This window comes from Chelonia mydas, chromosome 18 (genome assembly GCF_015237465.2).
Source record: "Chelonia mydas isolate rCheMyd1 chromosome 18, rCheMyd1.pri.v2, whole genome shotgun sequence".
NCBI lineage: Eukaryota > Metazoa > Chordata > Testudines > Cheloniidae > Chelonia > Chelonia mydas.
In genome coordinates this window covers 11294905-11318295 of record NC_051258.2, presented here as the reverse complement: position 1 = coordinate 11318295, position 23391 = coordinate 11294905, and the positions used below count along the sequence as shown (strand labels likewise).

At 51.9% G+C, this 23391-nt stretch overlaps 1 protein-coding gene across 1 annotated transcript in view; it reads left to right on the top strand.

Annotated features, from left to right (window-relative positions):
- The first annotated feature begins 10136 nt into the window (after positions 1–10136).
- The window catches only part of LOC102946605 (F-box only protein 6), a 119769-nt gene continuing 106514 nt past the window's right edge, over positions 10137–23391 (top strand). Inside the window, exon 1 of the mRNA XM_043531707.1 lies at positions 10137–10202. Within this exon, the coding sequence (XP_043387642.1) occupies positions 10152–10202 (51 nt within the window). The 5' untranslated portion in view covers positions 10137–10151. The remainder of the gene's footprint in view (positions 10203–23391) is intronic.

Genomic DNA, 23391 nt, shown 5'->3' with positions numbered 1-23391 from the left:
GTTGGCTGAGCTCACGTGTCGCTTTGGGGTTATCTGTCTGTTTGGTTTGGCTGGATGCAGCTGCTGGTGTGTCCTTTTCAGGTGGAGTCCCAGAGCCAAGAGCGCAGCGGGGTTTAGGGGTCCCTTTTCCTGAGCGTGTGTTGTGTGCTGGGGATGAGTTTGCCGGATACTTTATGGGCACATACCCCTGTCCTGGCGCTAAGGTGAAGCCCACAGGGTCATCTGCTTGTCAACCTGCCCCCACCCCGTCTCTTTGCCTCCCCACTTAGCCCGCGATGGCCACTCTGACCCATTCCCACCTCTGTGCCCCAGGTTCATTTTGTCAGCTGAGCCGCTTCATGGGGCACTGGCGTGGGGTCGTCAACAGGTAGATTGTCTGCAGGTAGCATCTTCTCCTCTTCACCGGGGGCACTGCGGAGCTCGCCCCCGCTGTTCTAAACACCAGCTCTAACGGATGGGCCGGGGATCCCGTCTCCCTCCCGGGGCAGGGACCCTCCGTAGCATTGTGCAGTTAGCTCATGGGCGTAGTTACAGTCAGCAATGCAGGGAGCAGGAATGCAGTTCCCTACTCTGTCTCTCTCCAGGCCCAGCCGTCGGGCTAAGACAGTGACAACAGCCAGCACCAACGTTTCCTCCCACTCATCCCCTGCGCCGCTCGGCGTGGGTAACGTCGCCCCCTGCCACCGCCACTGGGGAGAGAATCGGGGGCCTTCAACCCCACCACACAGGCCTCTGCCACTGGTAGCAATGATGCACGTAGCCCCCGTCCCATTGATAAAGGGCGGGGCTCATCCTATGTGGCCGTTTTCGTGCAGCCCCCGGCAGCTGCCTGCTTGGAACAGATGGTTTATATTAAAGTAGAATGAAATTGCAAAGTGGCGCCATTAACAAGTACATTTTTAGGCATCACTGATTCCATCATATTCTTAAAGTGGAAATAACTAAGTGTGTGCATTGATATGCGGCACATCTGTTCCCCAGCAGAAGGGGCGCGGGTCAGGCCCAATGGGAGCTGCATTAAACATTATTTACCAGGAGACGCGGCTGCAGGAGTGGGGCTGGGCTTATCGTTTGTTTGCAGATACTGAATCCCTGGTGGAGTCGTATTTGCTCTCTGGATTGAATGGCCCCTTTTAAAAAATGTAAGCGCCCAGTGGGATTAGATCTCTCCGTCCCCCATTCGTTGCCTGGGCCGGTGACCACGCTGCTGAACTCAGCAGCTACTTCTGCTCGGGTTTGTGTCCCTGGCAGAGTCCATGATAAATTCATTTCATGCATTTATTGGTGCCTTTTGAGGTGCAGGATTTTCCCTGGGAAACTGGATTTAGGACCAGACCTTACGAGGGTGCTCAGCTTCCGTTGGCTTGAACAGGAGCTGGGGGAGGGCTCAGCACTCCTCTCCTTGCAGGACTGGGCCCTTCATCCCTTTCACCCCCTGTAAATTCAGCTACCAGATTGTCTCCTGTGTGGCTCAGAAGGGACCTGCATGCTCAGAATTAGCCCAGCTCTGGAAGCAGCCTGTCGGTGGTCCTGAGGCCAGGGGAAATTAGGAGCAACTCTACTGCTGGCAGAGAAGTCACACTGGTGTGAGAGCAGAATCAGGCCCAGGGTTTTCATTACCGTGTTGCAGCTGAGTTCCTGCCACAGCTGCTTTGGCATTCAATGAATCCTGGGCCCATTAGTCATTCCCCATTAGCTCAGACTCCAGCAGGGGCAGGTTTCTGTGTCTCTGACCTGTGCTTCTCCATGGGCCTGCAGAGCCCTATGTCCCCTGATTTCCAGCGCTGCTTTCCAGGCACCAGCTTGCTCTGACGTTCCAACCTCAAGATCAATTAACTAGCGCCCCGGAGTGGCACTTGGTTGCACAGAGCACCACTGGCAGCGTGGCTGGGGTACAGGGTGTGTGCATGTGACACAGGGAGAGGGTGAGTGCAAGGAGATGGACCTGAACAGCATCGCCAAAGCGATGGCGGGTCTGACAGCAGGACTTGAACTGAGCAAATGCTTCAGCCTCCTGAGACTGATTAGAGCCACTGATTGTTTGTTTCCAGGTCAACAGACAGACAAGAGGAAAAGGGGCCTCTGTGTGTGTGTGTGTGTGTGTGTGTGTGAGAGAGAGAGAAACAGAGACAGCCCCTGGAGAAAGTCACTCCCGCTGTGTGTGAAGGGAGGGATTGGAGTGTCTGGGTAAGGACACAGATCTGTGTCTAGCCCTGCAAACTGCTCATTAGAGCGAATGCGAGCCCAGGAAGTGGGTTTTTTTTTTTGTTTTGTTCCCCCCCCCCCTGCATATACAAAGACTTCTGATGTAAGTCTTTCCCCCTCCGGATGGGGCTGGGAACTGCATGCTGGGATTGCCAGCTCAGCCACTCCTGGGAGGTGTAACAAAGCAGCTGGAAACCTTTTATATCTCTTGGGTCCAATCTGGTGAGGTGCTGGGTTTCCCTGCGGGGGGTTTGCCACTGTAGTTTGGGAGTTGGAGGGCACTCAGGACCTAGCAGGATTAGGGGCTGTCCATAAATTATGCAATATATTAGGGGTGGGTGGGTGGGTAGGCGCTTAACTTATGGGTTTGTTTCAGTGTCACAAGGGGTGGGCAGGTCTTGAAAATCACCAACAAAATGTGTGTAATTAATTTATGGACAGCCCCTTGGGGCTCTCACCCTGAGTGCTGGGGCCTGACTGCAGAGAGGTTCCCATTGTTTCTCTCTCTCCCCATCCCAGCTTTAGTAGGAGGGCGGGGTTTGGCTCGTGTCAGGCGCAGGATGTGATGTTCTGCTTGTAGCTTTGGAAGGTGTTAGACAGGGAGGGGGAAGTGAGAGCAAATAGCAGAATAAGTTAGAAAGTGGGGAGACTGAGGCCTCATTGTGCCAGGTGCTGTATAAATGCACAGTGAGAGGCAAAACCTACCACAGAGAGATCCATCTATGGGGCAAGACCAAGCGTGGGCCGGGGCGGGGCATGAGGCGGGAACTGAGGCACAAAGAGGTGAAAGCGACTTGCCCAAGATCACCCAACAGGCCAGCGGCAGAGCCAGGAATAGAATGCAGGTCTCCTGACTCCCAGGCCAGTCCTCTATCCACTAGAGCACACAGCTCGTATCCTCTAATCCCGCCCCGAACCCCCTGAAACTTGGTGATATGAACATTTAACTTCACATATCAACCTGGTTTTAACAGCTCTTGCCTTAGGGGCCCAGCTGAAACATCCCGGCCCCCTCTCGCTTTTATCCAGGAACGCTGCTGACCATCAATGTACCCGAAAGGAGAGTACAGCGGGTTCAGTTCAGCCGGTGAGAGGACGTGAGTTTCAAAGCTTGCTGTCTCCTAGCAGCACCCCGGCCGTGTCTCCCCCCAGGGCTACCTGTAAATAGCTGTCGGTGGCTCTCACCTGCTGATGACCCTGCCTGCTGGCTGCCTTTAGGATGCGTAGGTCACTGGGCTTATGCCTCCTTTAGCAAATACCACCCTAAATGTTTAATGGAATGGGACCAAATCGCCCTAAAGGTGCTTCAGACCCTCCACCTCTCCCCAAGAGTCTGAGGAGAGGGCTCCTCACTGGCAAATGTGTATGCTTGGCCCCAGGGGGCCAGGTTTGCTTTGGCCTTATTTCCTGGAACACCCCCACAGTCTCCAGATTAGAAAATGGCCCATTTGCTTGAGCAAATACAAAGGTGGGTCTGATGCTGCCATAGTGGGAATTGGAGCCCTGAAACAGCTGCTCATAGCACTGGGATTCAAGAACCGGCTGGCATGGTGCCAGCCCTTCAACAGATGCTGTGTCTAAATCAACCCCTCCAAACCTTCACCTGTCTCCCTCCCCTAATGGCTCCTCTGCAGCCTGCATCTGAGAAGAGGCTCCGTTGGGTTCCTGTCCCTGTAATCTCCTGGCTGGGAAAGGAGTACGGGTTCATCTCTCTCTCTCCTAGAGAACGCATACTGCTAGACTAGTCATGGACTGCCACCTGAATGAGGAGTCCCGTTGAAATCTATAGAACTGGGCGGGAAATGGTTTTCCCATCCTGCAAAACTTTGAGATCTCCCACACCCCAGGTGAGTGCCAAAGCCACTGGGCTACAGGGTCAGTCTCTCTCGGGGGCCCCAGGGATACTGAATTATTTACAAAGTGGAACAGCTCCAACATGAGCGCTTGAGAAAGCTTGGGGACTTGAACGAGGGTCTCCCAGGAGAATGCCCTGACCACCAGCTGATTAGCTATTCTGGGTGCAGGGAGGGTCTTGCTCACTCCATCTCTCACCAGAAATTCCCTCCTGGACCTGAGAAATCTTTCCTGGTGAAACTGGCTTGTTCCTACAAAAACTTCAGGTTTTGCCAAATGGGCATTTTTTCTGACGCAAAGCCGTTTTGTCCAAAAAATTCCTGCCCGGCTCTAAAAGCAATAGGCAAGCTCTTGGCGTAGGTCACTGCACAATGCAAGCAAGGCTGGTGGTGACAAACCCTGCGAGTCTCCATGGAGTAGCTGGGCAAAGGAGGGGACCTGTATTTAACAGCACTGTGGTGTCAAAAGACTGGAAGGGCTAAGATCAAGTGTAGTTCCTGTTGATATTGCCCGACGTAGTCAGGCTAGGGGCTGCATGTGCTAGGCACTGTACTAACACACAGGAAAACCCAAATCCCTGCTCGGAAGGGTTCCAACAGGTCAGTCTGACTCAAGGGATCACACACAACATCTACACCCACACACAACGTTTGAACCCAAACCACTACTGAACAGCCGCACTGCATAGAAAAATGAAAACTGGTGCAGGACACACACAACATCGGTGTGCAGGCAAAGCCTGGCTTTCTGGGGGGTAAGCTGATGCTGCAGGCTCATTAATTCTGTCATGGCTTTTCAACCACTTGATTCCTGCACTACGCCCTTGGAAGCCTGAGACTGAAAGATTTGTCATGCAGCATTACCTGCGTTGCATGGACTTGTGAGTTCTGGTCCAGTTGCTGGGGAGCTGGGGATTAGCTGGTTCAGGGGATCGGTGGTAGAACTGGTTGGAAATTTGCTGGTGGAACGATTTTCACTGGAAAATGCTGATTTGCCCAAGGAGAAATGTTTCCCAGAAAGATGGTTGTGGGGTTTGTTTTTGACAAAATTGTGTTTTTAAAAAAAGAAAATCTCAAGGGAGCGTTCTGCCCCGGCGCACATGCTCTGTTTCAACCCTTGCAGCCCAGGCCATTTTGATTTTTCCGTTTCAAAACAATTTTTAAAAATTTTATATGATGTAATACAAAAGAACCTTAAAAAGTCATAATTGGAACAAAATGTTTAGACTTTCCCAAAGTGAAATGTGTCAATCGACCCAAAATGAAATTTTTTTCAGAATTTTATTTTGCGGGAAAATTTCAAAATTGGGTGTTTTCATTACGTTTCGGCCTAGAAAACACTTCCAAAAGCATGGAAAACCCGGTTCCTCCCCAGCTGTAAGCAGCAGCCTCCCACCACTTGGCCGTAGGTGGGGATCGAAGGGTGTTGCTATTTATTGTTATTTGTATTACAGCGGCACGGCTGTCCTGTGTACAGTACAAATGTAACTGTTGTTTGTGCTACCAAGAGGCCCCGAGTCAGGTCAGGACCCCATTGTGCTAGGCACTGTACGGACACACAGTAGGAGGCAGTCCCTGCCTCAAAGAGCTTACAGTCTATGTTGAATGGGGTTGGGGTAGGGAAAATCGAGGGCACGTGACTTACTCCAGGTCCTACACTAGGTGAGTGGCAAAGCTGGGAATCGGACCCTGAGCTCACTCCTCGGCCTGCACTGCCTCCCTTGAGTTACATGGTGATCTCTGCAATGAGCTGATAGTCTCAGCCCAGATCTAGGTGAGAAGTACCCATATTAAAGTTGGCGTCCTTTTGTGGCAGGTGCAGCCTGTCAGAGCTGCCTGGGGCATGGAGCCTGAACTCTCTCTTCGAGAGGGGTCCCCTGGCTGGTCAGTAAGGCCTGCCCCATGGTGCTGGCCCTGTCCTGTGGGGCATAGGGCACATCAGATGCCATGAAGCCAGCTTGAAAATTAACTGTGGGGGAAAAGGAATGGAAAAAACCCAGCAGCATTTGCTGGGTGGGGGAGAGGGGGACAGGCCAACAACCAAGAGGGGGGAGGACGAGACGGTCACTTTTGGGGGCCCTGACCTTGGCTCTACTGGAGCCAGATTGGAATAGTTGGTTTCCCGGTCTTCAAAGAGACTTTTCTGGCCCTTAATTTTCTTGCTGGAGAATCCTGCTCTCCTGGAAGGCTATAAAAGGCCTGTTATTTATCACAGCAACTGACATAAATCTTCCCGCCCTCTCCTGCAGCTTAGCCTTGCCGATTGATTTACAGCCAAGCAGGGCAAACTCAAAGCCTATTCCTTTTAAAATCACTCCTCCCAGTGGGTAGCGTTTACAGCTCAGCTCACACGTTTTAATCAGTGTGGAGCATGGAGCCTGAACGCCACAGAGCTAGGGCCCTTGCTAATGCAGTTGTGGGGGGAGGGGATACCTCAGCTAACTCCCCATCTGCCCTGGGTTAGGTTCAGAGTTGCCTCTGCCTGGGGGCAAGTGTCCGTCAAGGTCCGGTCTCCTCTCTATTGTGAGCAGGCAGCTGACCTGCATAGGGTCCCGATCTCCCCCTCCGCTGCACCTGGGCAGTGTGGCAATTCCATCTTGGTAGGAGGGCTGCTGGGAGGGCAAAGAGATGGGAGCGGGAGGCCATGCGAGCTGGGCCGGTGGAGAAGGGAGGGGGCACGGAGGTGGGAGGGTGAGGGCCAGGCAGGGAGTTCAGACATCTTGGAGGTGGGTGGGCAGAGACTGAGGGAAGGGATGGCTCTGGGAAACAGAAGAGTGAGGAGCAAGCTAGTGGGAGGGGGTGGGCTGAGAGCGGAGGGTAGCGAGGGCAGAGGGCTGGGCCGCAGTGCGTTTCACCTTGTGTGCAGACGTGAGCGTGCTGGCTCTCCGAGGGACGTAGCACAATCCCTGATGTCATGTACCCACGTTACTTTTGTAAGTCCTCTCCTGCCCACACTACTTTTGGTGTTCCTTGACTTTTGGAGACTGTTGTAAATAAAAGATTTTGACATTCACACTGGTGCCTCCGTTGGTCTGTCTCAGGGCTTGCACCACCGTTTGGAGATCGCTTGGGACCTTTTAAAAGCTCTCCGAAAACTTCAAAAGACTCTGGACCAGATTCTCCAGTGCCCTGCCCGTTGTGTCACCATTTACACCAGTGTGACGTGCATGCCAGAGTGCCCTCTGATTTACTAGTGTTTCACACCTACGCGGTGCTGCCGTTGTACTGGTGTGAGTGGTTCCACGAGTGTCAGCACAAGATCTAGATCTGAGGCCTCCAGTGTCTCAGCCCGAGGTTCTGAGCCCATTACAGGAGTGGGTGGGTGAGGTTCTGTACCCTGTGGTGTGCAGGTCGTCAGATTAGCTGATCATGATGGTGCCTTCTGGCCTTAAAGTCTGTGGATCGGGGCCTGATATTGGTTGCCACGCTCCATAGCTGGCTATAATTCCCTACGGATTGTGCTGGCTGGGTGAAGAGTATTTAACCGCAGTTGAGGATCTTGGTAAGAAAAGACAGGCCTCCTTGATCCTTAATGGTGGCTGATGACCATCTTATACAGTGAGGGGCATCTTCTCATAGGATGATAGCAGTGAGCTTGTCTGCTGCTGTCCACCGTGTTTTATTACCCAGTTACCTGGTGAAGAACTGCTGGTCACAAGCACATGGTGCAGCCTTGGCTTCTTTTCTCCTTAATATTCACGTCCATCCCCAAATCGTCCATCTCCTCAAAAGGAAGTAAAAGATTGTCACTCCTTTTTGTCCTGAGCAGCTCGTCAAAGTTCAGGGCCCTGGGGATGTTCCGGTGGGAAGGAGAAATTGATGGCGTCTGGTATTTTCTTTGATGCAATCTTGTTTAGTTTCAAGGACTGTACAAAAGTCCCGTGTCTCTGCATGGAGAAGACACCAACATCAAGAAGAGCAGTGTCTTCGCGTACAGCCCCAAGCCTCTCCAGTCAACACCAGGCTCCAAAGCACTCGCCCTTGTTTTTTCCAGGGTCACAGCTCCTGCCTCTGCCTCTCGTCTTCTCATTTCTAGTTTCTGTGAGTTCTCTCATACACCCACCCACCTGTGGTCCCAATACCCGCTCGAACCCTTTGCCCACATGGTGCTAGTTTCTGGGCAGACTCCGTGGGTATGTCTACACAGCAAAGAAAACCCATGTCTGGCCCTTGCCAGCCAACTTGGGCTTGCAGGGCTGGGCCTGCAGGGCGGTTTCATTGCTGTGTAGACTTCTGGGCTCGGGCTGGAGCCTGAGCGCCGGGACCCTCCCACCTCGCAGGGTCCTAGAGCCCCGGGGTCCAGCCGACGTTTGGAAGTCTGCACAGCAATGAAGCAACCCCGGAGCCTGAGCCCCGCGAGTCCAGGTTGGCTGGTGCAGGCCAGCTGCAGGGGTCCAATTGCTGTGTAGACATACCCTGCTAGGCTTCATTTTAGGTGTGGCCCCTTAACTGTCTCTCACAACTCTCTTAAGTAGAGGACCCTCAGTTTGGATGAGGTTTTAACAGCCCGTTACAAGGTTTCACCCAGTTCATAACAATATAACACGGAGCTCAACAACGGCCACTAGATTCATCCAACAATCTCCAAGCACTGTCTGAACCTCAGTACAGCTTCACAGCCCCCTCTGGGAAGTAGATGTTCTTCCCCTTTCAAAGGGGGAAACTGAGGCACACAAAGAGCTCAAGTGACTTGTCTGATGTTCCAGAGCTTGGCCCACAGCCCAGATCTGCTGACTTTCAGTGCGGTACTGAAACCCCCAGGCTCTGTATCCAGTGAACTCAGCAATGCCCCTTTCTCTGGCAGGATGAGGATAGGACATGGCTGCACTGCTGAGTTACCCTGAGCTCTTACCAGGGTTTATGAGCATAAGAGAACTCCCTGCACTGTTGACACACAGAAACCTTGTACCTGGGTTTGGAGGTGCTTTATGCCCAGGGTAGTTTACCCAGCTTTGGGGGTGGGGGGTTAGAGCCTAGGCTCTGCTTTAACTCTGTCTGGTGCTTTCCCCTCCCCCAATTTTGCAGTGAGGACACAGGCTAACTAACTCCAGTGCTAATAGTCCTCCAAAGCACCCCCACAGTCCCCAGATGGAAAAATAACATCTCTCACGATTGACAGAGAAAGAATCCTAGCGTGTCTCAGCACAAAGCACTGTGGGAAATGCCCCCAGGCAGGCACAGGCGAGCAGAGAACCTGAGAGGACCCAGAGATTGGGGTAGAGCTTTGCAGGGGGGCTGTTCCCACACCTGGCCTAGGCTGCAATCACCTGAGTTCGCTGTGCAGCATAGCCGCAGTCCTGGGGGTGGGCGTTGGGCAGGGGAGCGTAGCACAGAAGAGGACCAGATAGTTCACTCAGCTGTCTGCCCCTGATGCCTTCCTGACGATGAGAAACAAGCCCTTCAGGGCAGGAAATGCCAGCAGACCAGGACAGCTGGCTCCCCTGGGTATACTCTGACCAGGAGGAGGGCTGCATTGGGATGGGAGTCTTGGAGGGCAGGTCACTCCTTCACCTAGTGACCGGCTGTCCCAGGTGTCACGGGCATAATGAGCCCTAGTGCTGGTGTGGGTGATTCAGTCATTGTCCGGCCAGGAAGACTAACTAGCTTTAATGAGGCACAGTGCCAAAGACCTGGGTGAACCCAGCCCCCTTCCGCTACAGCCTTTCTCTTCCAACACACTGTCCTGCAGCAGGGAAGTGCTTGTAACGGAGCCGGAGGCCCACGGACACGGCGGTGTCGTCATGAGGAGCCCGCGGTGCCAAAAGCCCCATGCAGGAGAAATGTCTCAATTCTCTAAAAAGGACGGTGCCCTGAAGTCATTGGCTCCTGTGGGGGAAACCTGCCTGCTCCCTCCCACTGAGGCCCTGGAGGAAAGTCCCAGTGAGTTAAATGGGAGGCAGATTTATGATAAGAGGCGAAGGAACGTGGCTCTGCCCTGCTGAGTAAGGGCCTGGGGCCTTTAACGAGGTGGGCCTGTCTTGTTTCAGGTGGTGGGAGGAGCCAAACCCTTGGGGACTAGAGGTATGGCTGTAGCTCCACCCTTCTGGAGGAAGCAGGTGGCCATATGCTGAGCCGGGGGGAAGCTGCAGGGAGATGGGGCCTGCGAGGCCCCAGGAGGGAAGCACATGCTGCTGCTACGAGTCTGTGAGTAGCTCCTGGATTGCCCCTCGCTTTGGTGAGACCTGCTCAGGTGCAGTGACTCCCTGGCCGTGGGTCTAACCACGGGGCAGGTGGGGGGAGAAAGGCACGTGGGTGAGCTGGGCTGGCGCCTGAAGTGACCCGGTGCTGAGTCTCCTTTGCAGAGTGGGGGGGCGGGTGGGAAGGGAGGTGGCTGTGTCTTGCTGGACAGTGAACTCGGATTTGTGTGAAGGAAGAAGGGTGGTAGCTGGGGGAGGGGCATGGCTCTTGTGTCAATGGGTGCTCTGCCCAAGCAAGGGCTGAACGGGGGCTTCAGGGTTTTGCCCCCGTGTTAATAGTGAAGATCAGCAAGTGTTGCTGAGCACGATTTGGCAGCAGCTCCTCGCCTGTCTGACCCTCTCCTTTCCTCCTCCTGAGGGCAAGGGTAGCGAGTGCTGGGTAAGTCGGGACCTTCTTAGCTTGCTAGGAAACTGTGTTGTCTCTGTCTGCCCTCTCCTGCACCTTCAGGTTTCTGAGGCCTTCGCCTCTGTGAACAGACAGCCCCTGTTTTACTCTCCTAGCTGCTGCGTCTCTCTCATGGGGCTTCTGCTTGGTTCTTGGTACGGTAGAACCTCCGAGAGACGAGCCCCTGGGGAATCGAGGTTGTTCATAACTCTGAAATGTTCGTAACGCTGAACAAAATGGTCTGGTTCTTTCAAAAGTTTACAGCTGAGCACTGACTTACTACAGCTTTGAAACTTTGCAGAAGAAAAATGCTGCTTCCCCTCTGCTTTCCCTAGTAGTTTGTTTAACACTGTCCTGCACTTGCTTTTGGGGGGCGGGGGTGTCTCTGCTGCTGCCTGATGGCGCACTGTCAGTTCCGAAGGAGATGTGTGGTCAGTTTGTAACTCTGGTGCTCGTAACGCTGAGGTTCTGCTGTATTCCTTCAATGCCAATATCATGGCTGCTTTCTGTGTATGAAAACAGAATCCGGGCCCCTTTGACTCGTGATGCTAAAGGTGCAAAATCTACCTCTTGCTGCAAGATTGCACTCCAGAACCTAAGCTTTCTATCCCCAATGGTCATTCAGAAGAGCTTCCACATATGGTTTGAGCATTGGCCTGCTAAACCCAGGGTTGTGAGTTCAATCCTTGAGGGGGCCATTTAGGGATCTGGGGCAAAAATTGGGGATTGGCCCTGCTTCAAGCAGGGGGTTGGACTAGATGACCTCCTGAGGTCCCTTCCAACCCTAACCTTCTATGATATGAATTGAGTGTGACTGAGGCCTGCCTGAGTCTGCAGGTGGCTTGAAAACAATGGCTCCACGAGTGAAATCCAGTGGTGTAGGTTTCACTGTCTGCGTTGTTAGCCATTTCACTGATTTATTTTAGCATCCCATGATTGTCCTCCCTTTGCAACCCCAAACTGGCTTCCCCACCTTCCTGGGTGCCCTCAGCCCCAGCTGCCCCCTCCTCAAGTTTAAACCCTCTGGCTTCCTCCCTGACAACTTGCTTAAAACAAACCTGTGAATTCTGCAGCAGGCAGAAAATTAAAAATGTAGAGAGCAGTGTAGGATAAACAGCATTGAACAACGTTAAATACCAGCAGGCAGAGGGGTGCTGGTTGAGTTATTCATTCTCCTGTTTAATTCAATAAAACCCTCTGTCTCCTTAAAACGGGTCAGAAGCTGCCACTGACTCCTGGGAGTGCTGCAGGATATAGAGCAGTGGTTCTCAACCAGGGATATGTGTACCCCCCGGGGGTACTCGGAGGTCTTCCAGGGGGTACATCAACTTCTCTAGATGTTCGCCTGGTTTTACAACAGGCTATGTAAACAGCGCTAGTGAAGTCCGTACAAACTACAATTTCCGACAGACAGTGGCTGGTTGATACTGTTCTCTGTGCTATACACTGAAATGTAAGTGCAATATTTATGTTCCAATTGATTTATTTTATAATTATATGGTAAAAAAAAATGAGGAAGAGAGCAATTGTTCAGTAACAGTGTGCTGGGACACTGTTTTGTATTTTTATTTCTCTTTGTAGAAGCAAATAGCTTAAGTGAGGTGGATTTTGAGGGTACGCAAGATAAATCAGCCTCCTGACAGGGGTACAGTAGCCTGGAAAGATTGAGAGCTGCTGATTTAGAGCCTGCTTGCTGCACAGCATGGGGCCCTCAAGTGTAATGCACAGAGACAGGTGCACGGTGTTCTCCTCTGTAGCTTTAATGTGATTCCCTTAGTGAAAGGCAGTTATTAATTCGGCCAACAGGGCCTGCTGGGCTGAGCAGTCTCTCCAAGCCTCTCACAGTTGTGGCTATTGCATTAATCAAAGCTCCTGATGCCATTAAACTAAAAAGGAGCACCTGGCAATTCGCTGAGGGCAGAGGCACGGGGTGCGGGATTCTAGAGGAGACAAAGGGTTAAGAGCAAGTTGTTCTAGGCGTCCTAGGGTCCTGACCTCCAGGGTGTGGCCACAGCTGGCCCAGGTCATGGAGGGCTTGGGCTTAGGGGCTGTTTAGTTGCAGTGTAGATGTTTGGGCTCGAGCTGGATCCCAGGCTCCAAGACCCTCCCACTTTGCAAGGTCCTAGAGCCTCAACATCTACCCTGCAATTAAACAGCCCCTTTACCCTGAGCCTGAGTCGGCTGCTACGGGCCAGCCATGAGTTTTTAATTGCAGTGTAGATGTACACTGGGAGACTGGGCATCCTCTGAGAGTGACAGTAAATACAAATAACACTTGTCTCGCTTCATAGCACTCTTCAGCCATAGCTCTCACAAAAGAGAGTAAGTATCTTTATCCCCATTTTTCAGCTGGAGACAACTGAGGCACAAGGAAGGAAAATGACTTGTCCAAGTCACCCAGCAGGCCAGTGGCAAGCTAGAAGTAGAATCCAGGTCTCCAAGTCCCAGATTGCTCTTCTACCCGCTGGCCCATACTGAATGGGAGCTGGAGAGTAGGGAAGGGCCAGTCTGAAGCACTTGGGTAACAGGGATGGGGAATCTCGGCTGAACCCGCTGGCTTGCAGAGAAGCTGGGGAGCTTGTCCTTTGCCAGGGCCTGCCAGGTCTTTAGAATCTGTGACGAGTGGATGGCAGCAGCATTCTCAGCTGTCTCTTGCCTCTGTCGGAGCTAGAGGATTCCTGTTACATGAGCCTAAGCAGTATCGCCTTGAGATTTATGCCTGGATCTTTAAACATGCTGGACTCACAAGCCCCGCTGGCAGCCCTCTGTCTATAAATTTACAGCGTGCTGTAAAACTAGAGTTAATTCTGACCCCAGCACCAGGCTAAAAACCAACAAATGCCCAGGGCTGCTGCTCTTGTGGCCTCGAATAATCTGTTAGACCATGCCTGATCCAGCCCAATTCATCCACCATACAGAGGGGGAGAGGAGGAGTCTGTCCTCTTTGAAATGCTTCCTCAGAACCAACTTGAAATGCTTCATTTTTGTCTAGGACGCGGCACTCTGGATAGGAATCAACCCTTTAATTAATTTTCATCCAGCCTTGATCAGATCCTCCTTGTAACCAGCAGCGGGGCTGTTAGCAGGGAACTGCTTTGCTATCCCAAGAGGGGATTAGCCCAGCATGCTGTCTGCTGGAGCAGATTGGGAATGGATTATTGGGAAGATGGCAGTGACATGTTTAAGTGTCCCTGGTGGCTCCTGATCTCTCACTGCACAACCCATGTTTACAGGGCCTGCCTCTGATCTTGCTGATGCGGGTATAAATCTGGAGTGGTGCCACTGGGGAGAGTGAGTTACACTGGTGTAAATCAGAGCAGGCCCTGGCTTGTAGAAGGTGTTATGGAGGGAGGTGTGAGATGGGGCTATGTGCTGAGGGCCCCTGCTGAAGCCAATGGGCGTGAAAGGGATGGTTCCTGCTGAGGAGCTTTGGATCAGGCCTCAGGGCAGATTTCCAAAAGCCCTCGATGGTGGCCCTATGCTGCCCTCACTGCAGTCGATGGTCAAACCCCCACTGAGTAGGGTGGGAGCAGAGCTTGGCCAACGTGGAGTGCTTCTGGGAACCCCCAGCTGGACAATGCATGACCCCAGGGGTATGCTCACTGTCATAAATATAAAGGGAAGGGTAAACACCTTTAAAATCCCTCCTGGCCGGAGGAAAAACCCTTTCACCTATAAAGGGTTAAGAAGCTAGGATAACCTCGCTGGCACCTGACCAAAATGACCAATGAGGAGACAAGATACTTACAAAGGCGCTCTCTCTCTGTGTTGTTTTTGCCAGGAACAGAACAGGAATGGAGTCTTAAAACTTAGTAAGTAATCTAGCTAGATATGTGTTAGATTCTGTTTTGTTTAAATGGCTGATAAAATAAGCTGTGCTGAATGGAATGTATATTCCTGTTTTTGTGTCTTTTTGTAACTTAAGGTTTTGCCTAGAGGGATTCTCTGTCTTGAATCTGATTACCCTGTAAGGTATTGACCATCGTGATTTTACAGAGGTGATTCTTTTACTTCTATTAAAATTCTTCTTTTAAGAACCTGATTGCTTTTTCATAGTTCTTAAGGTCCAAGGGTTTGGGTCTGTGTTCACCTATGCAAATTGGTGAGGATTTTTATCAAGCCTTCCCCAGGAAAGGGGGTGTAGGGCTTGGGGGGATTTTGGGGGGGAAAGACGTTTCCAAGCGGGCTCTTTCCCTGTTAGATGCTTGGTGGTGGCAGCAATAAAGTCCAAGGGAAAAAGGTAAAATAGTTTGTACCTTGGGGAAGTTTTAACCTAAGCTGGTAAAAAATAAGCTTAGGGGGTTTTCATGCAGGTCCCCACATCTGTACCCTAGAGTTCAGAGTGGGGAAGGAACCTTGACTCACTGTGGAAGGGATTAAAGTACCCGTGGGGTGGAGAGACAGTGCTACATTTAGGGGCAAATTCCACTCTGGATTCCCCCACTGTTAAGCCAGAGTTTCACTCTGGTGGCATTTAATCTAGATTGACAACAATGTGCCTGTAAACAGAATTGGGCCCAACCTCTCCCAGCTCTTCATTTTCGAATCCCCCACTCGGCCCCTCTCACAGAGAAATACAGAGCGATAAAATCTTCCACTGACACTGCAACGTGGTCTCTCTGCCTCGCATGCTACCGATGAGCGCTGGGTCCAAACTCGAACAGACACGATGACTTTTTCCCTTCTATGCACTATCCCTTTTTCACTTGCCCATTTTTTCATCAACACCCCCTTGGTCACAAACCTACATGCAGCAACCTTTATATGTGGACTCTGTGGGTGAGCGCGGGTGTGCGCTTCTCGGCCATAAATACAGCCCCTCCCTGTGCACCAGCAGAAGGGGCGGGGGTAGTGGTGGTGGGGAGTTGGTGGGTAGGGTGGCAGACAATTGCATCAAGGAGTTATTGAGTTCAGCCAGTCATTGGTTCCCAGACCATCCTGAGTGGCTCATTATCAGCATCTGAATAAGTCAGGAAGGGCCTTCTCCCTTTGATCAGCAGGAAGGTCAGTCAAAGAGGATGATTCACTTTCTTTCCCTGGCAATTTGTCACCGCCTAGATGACACATCTCAGTGGCCCAAACAGCTTTTGAATGAAGAACAGTAGGGCTCAGGAATACTTTCAGGGCACCTTGGCTTGTAATTCTCAGTTTCATCCCTCTCTGGAGGAGTTCAGGTTTGTCTTCCAGCTATGATGCATGCACTGAAGCCTTTGGATAGGAAAGGGTGAAGGACATGGATTTGGGAGGCTGGTGTTTAGTTGTCAGGGCAATGCAGGGACACTTGGAAGGTTTGCAACAAGTATTTGAGGGCCAGGCCAGAATGCTTTCTTTATGTTTGTCTCGAGTTACAGACCGCGTATTGTCCTTCCAGCCAGGCACACACATACGGTGTGTAGCGCTACACACAACAGGCAGTGGGAAAGGGCCAGGGAGGCCAGATGCTGAAATATTAGCCGCTAAGCTGTCATCTTGTCGGGGGAAAGCAATCAAAGAGATGGGGGATAAAAAGTAGACCCAGTGAAGTCTGGCTGGGGTGGATCTGCTGGGCCTCTGACTTGGGCTGTGGGATCATCAGAGGGTTCAAATTCCAAACCGTGAGTTGGGATGGGGAATGTTCGTAATGGAGCAAGTTTTGCTCTTGGTTTTGGAGAGGACTTGCATAGCATGCTTCCCAGAAAGGATCCCAAAGTGACCCACAGTGATACATGGGAGGGGGATCAGTGTGTAATCTACCAGTAAAATGCAGCTGTTGCTGGTCTGAAGTGCATCAGCTGTGTGACAGCAGTGCTAAACCACGGTTGAAGTCCGGACGTGGAGGATGTTGCCTCCTGTTGAAAATAGAGGCTGGAAATGAGGCAGGAGGTAGAATTGGTCTGGGTACAAACCCCACGTCATAACTGTCAGAGGAAGGTTCTGCAACTGGAAAAGGAAATAAGGAGGGAAAACAGTGGGAGAGAAGGTTGTCGGTAGTTTTGTCTAGAGGTGAAAAACCCCAGTTCTTCTGTGTCTAGTCCCTCACTATCTCCACAGGCACAATGCCTCTAAGAACATCAGAACGGCCATACTGGGTCAGACCAAAGGTCCCTTTAGCCCAGTGTCCTGTCTTCTGACAGTGGCCAATGCCAGGTGCCCCACAGGGAATGAACAGAACAGGTCATCAAGTGATCCATCCTATCGCCCATTCCCAGCTTCTGGCAAACAGAGACTAGGGACACCATCCCTGCCCATCCTGGCTAATAGCCATTGATGGACCTATCCTCCATGAATTCTCTGACATCCTTTCTCCCAAGGAGCCGTAACTTGCTCTGCAAACCGTGCTACTGAAATCCAAGTCCAGTAACACACACCCACCTACCACCCGAGCACACAGCAGGCGGGGGGCTGAGAGGGAGCGATCAGTGTCTGAACGAACGGATCACAAATGCCAACCTGAGCCTTGACCACACTTGGTCTCTGCAGCGGTCAGCACAGCAGCCGGAGCAGGGCCAGTTTGATTCTGTAGTGGGGGTTGCGGGGGGGGGGGGGGGGGGGGCGCGGGTGATCACAGGGAGGCAAGAGTAGTCTCTTGGTAATGGTCAGCATCATGGCTCTGCAGCTGCCTGCTAGGCTCTGCCTCTGGAGTCTGCTTTTGATGGCCAGTGTGCTGATCTCATGAGAGCGCGGCTGGTAGCACGTCACTGGGGCTGGAGCTTGGCTGAGGCCCTGGAAGAGGCCATAAGCTCTTTGGCAGGCGCTGGTGGGGCCGGTGTTCCATCTCTTCTCCGGAGACGGGCCTGAGAGCAGGATCCAGCCCTCTCTGAGCACCCGCTAGCAGCGCGAGGAGACGAAAGCGCAATTTGTTGTCCATTGTGAATGGGCAGAGCAGCAGCAACAATAAATCCTGTTAGTTCGTCTTTAAGTGCAAGGCCGGGACTTTCTGCGGCTTGTGGCTTTTGTCCGGCCGGGAAACAAATGAAACCTGTGTGGAATCTGCAGAGATGGCGCTGTGTGTCATTGGCTATTCGCTCCTGGGAGAAGGGATCTTCGTGCAATCCACTGGAGGGCCCTTCTTACATTGCAGCACATCTCCTCTGCACTGGAGGCAGGCCTCCAGATGCTTGGAGCGTCCTGTGCTCTCTGGACTAGCTGGCCTTCCATTCTGTAGCATCGGGCTGGGGAGTCGCGTGGGCACAGATTTCCTTGCCAGAATCCCAGCGCTTCTGCTCCTGGCTGGAACTCCCATGAAGATGGACTTGATAGCTGCTTTCAACTACCTGAGAGGTGGTTCCAAAGAGGATGGTTCTAGACTCTTCTCAGTGGTAGAAGATGACAGGACAAGGAGTAGTGGTCTCAAGTTGCAGTGGGGGAGGTTTAGGTTGGATATTAGGAAAAACTTTTTCACTAGGAGGGTGGTGAAACACTGGAATGGGTTACCTAGGGAGGAGGTAGAATCTCCTTCCTTAGAAGTTTTTAAGGTCAGGCTTGACAAAGCCCTGGCTGGGATGATTTAATTGGGGATTGGTCCTGCTTTGAGCAGGGGGTTGGACTAGATGACCTCCTGAGGTCCCTTCCAACCCTGATATTCTATGATTCTATGACTCTGGCGCAGGGCTGAAAACAGAAGAGCTGCTAAGATGGGCTAGGATGTTAACGAGGCATTTCAGAGCCTTGGGTTTAGTCTATTCGGGAATGTCAGTGAGACTTTTTTGAGGGGAGTGGGGAGGGAACCAGCGTGCTGTCTTCTGAACTGGGTCTGCCCTCTCCCTGTATGATCTGTGCTGGGACTGGGCGGGGGTTTTCTGAGGTGGGTACCCAGCTGTGATACTCTGCCCTGCAGGCTGTTTGCTGAACGTCCGCGTCCGCATGAGGGGCAAGTGCAATTCGATTGCAATTCGTGCAGCTGTGTCTTGTATGGAAACTCAGAGCCTGCTGGTCACTGAGAACCAGTGCAGGAAATCCTGCAGGACTAGAGCCTGCTGTCCTTGAAGTCAATGGCAGAAATTCCCCTCCCTTCAGTAGATGTCGTGTCAGGACTCTAGTTCAAAGGCTTGAGCTTTTGGCCCCCAAGGTCCTTGTCATCAGCAGGGATTGGACCTTTCACTGTACCCAGACCTCTAGCCTCACTGATTTGTATTGTAGCTGATTGGGGCCAGTGGAGTGGGCGGAGGCCTATTTGTATTGCCAACTGCAGGCAAGTTTATACAACCATCAGCCCGTTTGTTCCATGTGACTTTTCCCAGTGCTAGGTGGGCACATTAAAAAGAACCCCGGTAAGCAATGCAATATCTTGTTACATAGCAATTCCCACACACACACCCCCAGCATGTATTTGGGGTTTCATCCTGCTCCCACTGCAGTCAATGGAAAAATTCCCACTGATTTCAGCGGTGGAGGATTGGGCCCATTTCCCTGAAGCATCCAGGCTAAGCTGTCCATGCAGCTTGTCCTCAACCTGCAGCTCAGAGCCCTCGGCTCACAGGGTGAGCCCACGGATCCGGAGAGGGCACTTCATGAGCACCAGCCAGTTAAGCAGGTAATCTTTTCCTCCCTTGGACTGTATCCTCTGCTCCCTGAGAATTGTATCACTGGCTTTTGAATAGCTTATGCTCCCCACCATTTGATCTGCTACACCTCCGTAGAACAAATGCAGCTCCCTTTAACCCACGGCACCGTGTCCTCCCTGGGTAAGCTGGGCAGGATGCTTCGCATCTAGCTCATTTTGACACTAGACTTGTTCCTGGGGTGAAGTCATTGACATCAGCGCTGTTACAGAAGGGATGAAAGTGCCAAATACCGGCCTGGTCTGACTGAGTGTATTAAGGTGCATGGAGTCAGACCCTCTTGCTCTGGGTCTAAATTTGCCCTGTTGCCTATGTGTATACGTGCAATTATCAGCCACCTTCTTGCCAGCTTCTGTGAGCAGGGCCTGCCTATGGCTCAGAGCTTAACTTTGCTTTTTGTTAGCAAAGTTTTGACCATTACTTAAGTTCAGGCCTCCCTCTCTGGAGGGAGGGGCAAGTGGAACCAAAATACCTGCCTCCTGCTTTCTGAATGGAAAGTAAGTGAGACCAGCCTGTCTCCAGTCCCCAAATGGATGGGAGTCTTGATTTCCCTGCAATATACACTCCAGCTGTCACAGTTGGCTTGTGGATCCTGGCCTGGGGAGACAAATCCTCTGTTTGTAAATAGCAGCTTTAATCCTAGGCTCTCCAAGCACTTCCAGGGTCATTGACAATTGCAAACTCCCAGCAAGCTCAGCCCCTGTGATTACAGATGGGGAAGCCAGAGGCACAGGGAGGTGAATTCTCATCAGGGGGTCAGAGCTGGGAACCGCACCCAGGAGTTTTGATTGCCATCCCCCTGCTCTGATCTCGTGACAGCCTTCCCCCAGCTGAGGGCCACCACAGGCTAGGTTAAAGGTGACTCCTAACCAGTGAGTGGCCTAGTCAGCCATACGATTGCCCGTCTCCTCCTCCTCCAGGCAAATATTTCCGCCGAGCACTTTGGACTCCTTGAGGAATCCAGCCCGCCCCATGATGACCAAAGTTGCTAACCCCCAATGTGCGCAGGAGTCCGCCGTCCTATTTATTAGATCTTTAAAAGGCGCTGTCTGGCCTCCCAATGGAGTATTTACAGAGCTGATGCGAACAGCTGTCCCAGTCAGCTCGCTCATAACAAATGGGACCGCTGACTGGAATGTGGTTTTGCTGCGAGGGAGTAATACATCTTATTACTAAACAATGAAGCACATGATGGATGGTGATGAGTCTCTTCTTTCTCTCTCCCTCTCAATGATCACACGGAAAAATAAACATCAAACCACCAGTTGTTCCTGGAGACTGAGCAAAGGCCGTTCGCTCCACCAAGGGGACACCACTTTGGAAGACCTGGTGCCAGCCATGGAAAGTTCTGCGGCAGGCTATTCGTTACGCTGTCTTCTCTCCGAGACCCGTTGCTGTGGGGCCTGGAAATGAAGGGAGGAAGGAATGAGAGGAGGGGGGGTGGAGGCAGGGGAGCAGACACAGGAGGGATGTAAAGAGACTGGAGGGATGACTTGTTGGCCATTTCCATTCTCTCCCCTTGAAAAGTTCTCAGCTAGCTGCACAGAGCCAAATATAGTCCTGGTGTAAGTCCAATGGGCCTGACTCTCCTCTCACTTGCACCAGGAGGAGCTTCACTGAACTCAGCTTAAAAAAACAGTGGGAGTCAGAGGAGAGTCAGGGCCTGTTGACATCACCCCAGAGCTGGGTGGCTTCCACGCCATATAACTGGGCCCTCAGTCAGAGGGGATGTCCCCATCACTCTGAACTCGGAGAGCTGTGAAACCACAGGGCACAACAATCCACGCAGCCTCACCCTGTCTGAGCGGGGAAGCTGGCAAGATAGGACCAGCCGGCTGGAGGAGTTACAGGCCTCCCTGGGGCGGGCTGGAGCTGCTGACAGGCCCATGGTACAATCATGGGAGGTGGAAGGCAGGGACATGTCTGTGGAGGGGCTGTGACTCTGAGACGCTTTTCCCCCTCGATACAGACAGGAGCCCATCGCTGACATTACGAGTGGGCCTCATGGTTCCCCTGCCTCCTTAGTTCTGGGTGACTTGGAGGGCCTCTGCTTGTTGTCTGTCTGGGGTTGGGTCAGTGCGAGGAGAGCATCCAACTTCTTTGCTGGCTTTGATATTTATTAGGGGCTTGATCCTATGCCACTGAATGGGGCTTACACTACTGACCTCAAGCGGGAGAAAGATTCGATTAATGCTGGATTTAAGACCCCAAGTCCAACATGAAGCCATATTGCATGGTGGGGAGAGGAGGGAGGGGATTCAGGGAGGCATGATCAGTCCTTGAGCCATATGGGTTTCATGGTTTGCGTCACTTTAAATTCTTGTCTGCATGGGGTTTTAGCTGGTAACCTCCCCATGGAATCAGCGAGGGCCAGACTATTCTCATTCACACCTGTGTAAATCTGGGGTAACTCTGCGTAGCGTCACTGGAATTAGTTTGGATTTAAATGGCTTTGACTGAGATCCGAAGCCTCTGCTTCTGAACAGCCACAACTAGATAGAGGCCTGTTCTGATATGTTAACAAGGGGTCAGACCCAAAGCTTATCTAAGAACAGAGCAGGCACGTCAGCGGACTTTGGGGTGTGGCCCCACAGGAATCCTGTGAAAGTAGGAGGCGTTTTGGGGTTAGCTAACTTCAGGAGGTGACTCACGACTGTTCGCCGCACGCACTGCGCCTCCTGCTGTTTTTGAGAGCAGCTGGCATGGGGGTGATTGGATTTTTTTTTTCCTGTGAGCATGTTTCCTCCTAAATTGAGACTGACGTGCTCAGAACAGGTGGTGCTGTGATTTCACACCAACTAAATATGGGTTGGAATGACACTGGGGGCGAGGAAACCAGCTTTCCCTTCCTTCAGTCTGGAGAGGAAGCACAGAAGAGTGCTGTCAGATTGGGATGGGGAGATGGAATTCGGCATGCAGCCCACAGAGGAGCTGCACTATGCACAGTGTCGGGAGGCCAATTAAAGCTTACTTAAAATATTAGCATATCAGTAGGCAGGAGTTTTTTTCCAGTTGGATTGGTTTCACTAGGGGACCAGGGCCAGTATTCAGCTGGCAATTTTTCTTTTAACTAAATTACCTCCATCATCCGACCTGCCAGAGCGTCGTCGGGAGCTGCTAGAGAAAAGAAAGCTAAGGGCTAGACCTTCAGTGGGTGCAAAACTGGTGTCACGCTGTGGAAGTTGATGAGGCTGCGCTGATTTCAAGTGGCCAAGGATCTGGCATTCTACTCGGGAGCTGGGAAAAGAAACAGCCCCTGCTCTACCATGTGTAAAAAGAGCTTTCCAACCCACCCTGCAGAACCTTCCTTCTCTGCGTGCCATGCCCAGCACATATTTAAACTGAGCATCTCTTCGGGTGAAACGGCTAAGTGTTTTTCTGGGAGATGTGCTCACTCCTGAGTGGCCTTGTCAGTCAGACAGCGAATGGAGTCTGAATGGAGCATAAATTGGAGAGGGTGGATTCAGATTGCAGGTGTGAATATTCCAAGGGGTGCCCAGAGGTGCTAACCAAGTTTGGGCCCACGTACAGGGTGCTGTACAAACACACAGGGAAAGACCATTCCTGCCCCAAAGAGCTTGCAATCTAAAGCTCTGATCCAGACCTCACTGACATTAATGGGAGTCTTTCCATTGACTTCAATGGGCTTTGAATCAGGTCCTACACAGGCCAGCTGGCAAAACAGGTGGGAGCATGATAATCCCATGTCCCACATGGAGAGCTGACTTGCCCACCGTAGCACAAGAACACTGGAGTGAATCTGGAGCATCCTCGTGAGTGACTCTGGATTTCTACCAGGGGAGTTGAGCGCAGAGTCTGACCTATTGAATGAACCGCTGGGAACAGCAAACTTGGATCATTTGGATAACACAATGCAGGAACGGTCTTGATTTTTTTTTTCTCTCACATGCAAGACCTGTTTAGCACAGGCTTTTGGGCCATGCATATCTGTCTCTTTCTTTCCCTATGGTATGGATCCAAAACTTGCCAGGGAGGGAGAAGCTGGAGAGAGGGTGTGAAGAAGAACAAAGAAGCATTGACCATTGACAGCAATCTTGCATTTATAGGCTGCAAAATTCAATAATTGCCTGGGGATAAGTGCTCTTGTTGACCGTTCTGCTCCTCTGGCACAATGGGCCTTCTCACCATCAGCGTAAAGCTTGTCTGTGCAGGAGACTGTTTTCTTGGTGGCCGGTCTAGGGCATGAACTA